This window comes from Pinus tabuliformis, chromosome X (assembly GCF_031772625.1).
Source record: "Pinus tabuliformis cultivar Carrire ecotype Pingquan chromosome X, CPIR1, whole genome shotgun sequence".
In the NCBI taxonomy this organism is placed as follows: Eukaryota; Viridiplantae; Streptophyta; class Pinopsida; order Pinales; family Pinaceae; genus Pinus; species Pinus tabuliformis.
This window is the reverse complement of record NC_142308.1, coordinates 1,123,214,644-1,123,219,580: the sequence shown is the minus strand read 5'-3', so window position 1 is coordinate 1,123,219,580 and position 4,937 is coordinate 1,123,214,644. Positions and strand designations below refer to the sequence as shown.

Sequence of the window (4,937 nt, the reverse complement as noted above, 5' to 3'; positions counted from 1 at the left end):
CATCCAAGGAGCACAGCTTATCATGTTTCCATTTCTAGGAGACCAACAATTTGCTTGTGGAGACAATGCTAGCTCAAAATAATGAGATTTGAAAGCAAATGCTTGAAGAGGAGTCAATTATGACACTGAAAATGGACTGGATGACGTATGGGGAAAATATGTACAATGCAGATAGAAAGAGAAGAATAATGAAGAGAAGAAAATAAAAATTTAATGTCATTTCTGATTCTTTGCATTACATATTAGGAGAACGCTGAAAAAGACCAGTTTGATGCATATTATACCAGGCGCTGGATGAAACAATTAGCGCAGGATAAGACAAAAAATCACAAGTTACTTTGATGTCTAAGAATTATGCAGCCAGGGAAGAATACTTACTTCCCAAGCAGACCTATTGTGAAGCCACAGAGGACTAAATAAGTTCCAAATGCCATAAAGGGAATATATAAGTCTGGAGCATTTATATCATAGATAGGTGGCTTGTGTGTGAGACCGCCTGGAATCTGCTCAGCTATCCTTGTCCAATGACCCTAAAAAAACACAGTGAAAACATACAAAAAAATTAAACTTATGTATGATTACAAACATTCTCAAGCAAAATGAAAATACTACCACTATGGGGAGATGAATTTTCAGTGGAGTCAGATACTTTGTGACTTACCCTGTGCAAAAAGGGAAACAGGATTACTTTCAGCTTGTTCTTCACATATCGGTTGTTCACTTGAAAATAATATTGTGGATCAGAAAAATATTTGTTGACCTGCTCATAAAAATCATCACCTCAGCTTATTAAGAGAAACTTTGTCAATCAGACGAAATTAAAAAAGGAAACTATTCTTGCTGTAAACCCCTATCCATGGAATCAATTGACTCATCTCTGATTTTAAATGGAGACCTATTAGAAATTTCAAAGTGATTCAACCAGGATAAAAGTGCAACTCATACAATGCTTTGCACATTTTCTGTGCCACTTCCAAAAATTCTTTCCCCATATGCACCTAATCCATCTCGAATAAATCCTGAAGCAGCCCCATAAAATGCAGTATTGAATGGATTTGGTGTTGTGTTCGATGGTTGTCTCTGCATGCCAGGCTGTCCTCCGAGGTCTTCATACATGACTTTGGGTACCTGTAACAATCAACCAAGTAGAATAAAGTTAAAAAAACCACGTTACAACCCATAGTTGAAAACTGTCCTCAAATAGAGATGAGATAGCCAGAACTCCACTTCTATGGAGAAAATACAGAGTAGAATTGGATCTAACTCCTTTTGATAACTGCCTAGATAGGTCGATGTTTACAACAACCTATCGAAAAAGTAATAAGGACATTTATCCAAATGCAGTAAGAATGAATGGAATATAAAATCATTCATTACAGCCACCATATTAAAGAAATAATCTAAACCTTGGTGTCGAAAATCACAATCCTAAAATAATCTGATAGCCAACACAGCCATACTTCATAAGATAGTATGGCCAAGGTCTACTAAATTTAAGGCATCCACAACACGGTGCATTTTCTGTTCTCTGAATGGTTAAGCAGGTAGTTGAGATGAGTTGTTTTCCAATTGAAAGCAGTATACCCCACAACAAGGGTTCACGTACTTGATAGAACAGTTCTCTGTGGTATGAACAAAGAATAATCGAGTACATGGTCCACTGCTCTGTGTTTTTCGTTGGTTAAATGCTATGTGTTTTGCAATAAGAGAGAGCAGGTTGGGCTCTAGAGCCCAAATGGAAAGATTCCTTCTACATTAAACAACAAAAACATGTCAGCATTTTAGCCTTTCATCACATTCACATACTTCACTTTTATATCATTTGCATGTTCAACTTTGGAAGATGCTCCAGACACTCACAATGGATTGCACACTGCTATTAATCTGTATTCTATTCCAAATGGGAGGCAAGAGGAATGTAACTGTGATGGCCTCTGTTGCTTTTCCTGGGATGAAAGAGCAGTATGAGACGCTGAGATTAAGCCCTGGGGCTTCTGAAAAAGATGTGAAGAGAGCCTACCATTGCCTTGCATTGCAGGTATGCAAGTATCCATTTGAAGCTATGTCTCTCACTTTCAAGATCAGATATTTTCAATAAATCTTCCATTTCTGAAGCAAATAGAAAAAGAGATGCAGGTTTGAAATAGAAATTAAAAATGTCAGACTTCACACATTCTTGAGAATTTTTAAGAAAATTTGTCTGGCAATATCCCTGGTCATATATAATGTCAGAAAACATTAATATTGCACTCATATGTTGATATAATCTGGTTACAGTATCATCTGGATGTTTGCAAAGGAGATGTGCGTGGGGTTCAATTTCACAAGATCAATCAGGCTTATGAGGTAAATTGCCTGCCTAAGAGTAATCTTTATCTATATGCATTTTCATTCTGTAATATGGGACTCTTATGCAGGCCCACGATTTTCTGATTGTTGTTACTTTTGTGATAATGAGCAGACGTTAATGTCCAGTTTAGCAAAGGCAAAGCAGCAAAGCTATTCTGTTGATTACTCTGTGGAGGGCATGATGGGAATCAATAACGATTATTGGGACGAGTGGGAAGAATGGATGGGATGGGAAGGAGCTGGAACCCTTGATTTTTCCTCTCATATTAACATTTATGCCTGATGAAATTTTATCATAGACTGTGTAGGTGTCTATTGTCCGGCCTTGCAAACAGTTATGGCCTCTCCATTACCGATCCCATGTTGACTGTTATGGGCTATCTATAAAGTTCCTGCTATTGGCAGAAAAACAACTGTTTTAGAAAGCCCATAAAGCTTCTTCATTCATCTCCTGGAAATACAATATGTTCTTCTAACTGTATAGTTGATTTTATTTGATTTGGTCATGGGTCCTGATTATTAGACTACCTGTACATATGTTCTGTTCATTTATACTCTCAACTACTTGTACATACATGCGGCATATCTCTCTGGACCATGTGATTATTATGGGGATCTGCTCTTCATTAAAGAGCTCCTAACTATTCTTCCTGCAATTGTAATGACATTCATTTAATGGAAACCATTATTTTGATTAAGAGATCTTTGATCATTGAGATGAAATGATGCCGTTTCATTACACAATGCAAAATTTCTACATATTTGATCCTTGAGACATAATGAAACCGTTTCATTCCATAATGAATTTTTCTATTGTATATCATCCTGAACAAGGCATTATTCTTGGCTGTAACTATAGGCAATCGCTGCCTGTATTTGCAGGATTCAAATGTTGTTAAGTTTTTCCATTAATGTTAATTTTATATGTTTCATCTGGGACTGAGATATAATCAATCAATTAGTTTTGAGTATTTTCTTTCTAGATTGTTATCGTGACAAATCTAGGGTAATCCCTGACAAATTATGCTTGGGGCTATAATTGTGGAGCCATTGAGTGCAGAATTGATGTGTAGTTCCTGTAGCAAGAGAGATCTGAACTGTGCTACACTGGCAAAGTTAATGAGGGCGATTGAAGTAGGCAAAGTGTCCAGGTTACAGATGTAGCGGCGAAGAGTGACCAACAATGGGGTGGCACTAAAACTACTTATGTGATAGATACGGAAGAAGAAACTCATCAAAATTTCGAAAGTATTCATATTTTCCATTTAAAATGTAAATTCTTCTGATTCCTTACTTATGGAAAAGGGTATAAACAATTTTGGGGCAGCAAAGATTGCTCCAGAGAAAATTCCAAGAAACTGAAATCATTTTAATTGAATTTGAAATTGTAGAAACCTTGAACCCCTTTCTTGGTTTGAAATCAAAGTTGAAGATGATTGGTGTGAGTAGAAGGAAAACGAGTGTATGGGAGTATGGGAGTGTAGAAGGAAAAATATCTGGAGACACAGATTATGTGAGGAAGAAAAACACAAAGATGGTCTAAAACTATTGTTAGAATTGGATATCAAAGAAACCTGTTAACCTATTGCGAATGAGTGATGCATAAGCAGTGTTATGTGGGGGAAATTGGTGTGTGACCAATGTTCTGTGTGAACTGGCGATCATTGGGAGTTGTTATCTGGAGACACAGATTAGCATATAACTGAAAATTTTGGTTGAGACTATTTCCATTTTTGGAAAGCCAAATTGTAAAATGCCCTTTAAAGGAAGGATGTGTAGGGATTACAGAAATTTCCAGAATCAAATTCTTGATGTAAAATTTTTAAAAATTCACCTTATATTAAAGGTTTCTATTTTTTTTTAGAGTGCTCTTTCTTCTTTTTAAACCCCTTAAAGGTGGGGTGGGGATGTAAGATATATATTTTATTTGTAGAAATTCAGACAAGTAAATAGAACATTTAAAATATTTGCACTGTTTTGCCTCTTAAAATGCTTGAAAATGAAAGTTTGAATTGTATCTTGGACAGAGCATAGATTAATAAGTGCTAAAAGCTTGCTTTGAGGGCCAGAGAAATACATATTGTTTTGAATGGTGAGTTTGCCGAAATGGAATCTAAAACCACTATATTTGAGGACTTAAGTATGTAAAACAAAATGAGATAAGTGCTAAAAGCTTGCTTTGAGGGCCAGAGAAATACATATTGTTTTGAATGGTGGGTTTGCCAAAATGGAATCTAAAACCACTATATTTGAGGACTTAAGTATGTAAAACAAAATGAGAGACAGAGTCTGAAAGGCCAAGCATGAAACATAAAACTAAGAATTTCAGGCATCTAATGAACGCAGATCGAACAACTCGACTCGAAATTTGTTACAGGGCATGTTTGATGATTGGCTATTCCAAGACATCAAAGCGAAATGTTGGCCTTCTTATGATGTTGACATCATCAAAGCCTTTGCTAAGTCACCTTCCTTTTACAATTTTCCAACCTTACTGTAACGAACTGTAGAAGAATATGGTACTGCATGGCAATCCAATCTGTATCAAAATTGACAATTTTTGTTGTCAACTGGCCCTCTTGCAGTGA

At 36.2% G+C, this 4,937-nt stretch overlaps 1 protein-coding gene and 1 pseudogene across 1 annotated transcript; one reads left to right on the top strand and one right to left on the bottom strand.

Annotated features, from left to right (window-relative positions):
- Positions 1–223: 223 nt before the first annotated feature.
- Positions 224–1,116, bottom strand: LOC149143776 (uncharacterized). The gene is made up of 3 exons (XM_089449207.1): positions 946–1,116; positions 662–760; positions 224–530 (listed from the first exon to the last, which is right to left on the bottom strand). The coding sequence occupies exons 1-3, from the start codon at positions 1,114–1,116 to the stop codon at positions 375–377; spliced, it is 426 nt and encodes a 141-aa protein (XP_089305333.1). The 3' UTR covers positions 224–374.
- Positions 1,117–1,927: 811 nt separating this feature from the next.
- On the top strand, positions 1,928–2,632 carry LOC149143775 (chaperone protein dnaJ 8, chloroplastic pseudogene; annotated as a pseudogene).
- The last annotated feature ends 2,305 nt before the right edge of the window (positions 2,633–4,937 follow it).

What these genes read in the sequence shown, in the direction of transcription:
- LOC149143776 (XM_089449207.1), bottom strand. Translation starts at nt 1,116, where the DNA reads ATGTATGAAGACCTCGGAGGACAGCCTGGCATGCAGAGACAACCATCG. An exon ending in CAGAAAATGTGCAAAGCATT is followed by an intron (nt 761 to 945) that starts GTATGAGTTGCA and finishes TTTTATGAGCAG; the next exon opens with GTCAACAAATATTTTTCTGA. An exon ending in TGTTTCCCTTTTTGCACAGG is followed by an intron (nt 531 to 661) that starts GTAAGTCACAAA and finishes GTGTTTTTTTAG; the next exon opens with GGTCATTGGACAAGGATAGC.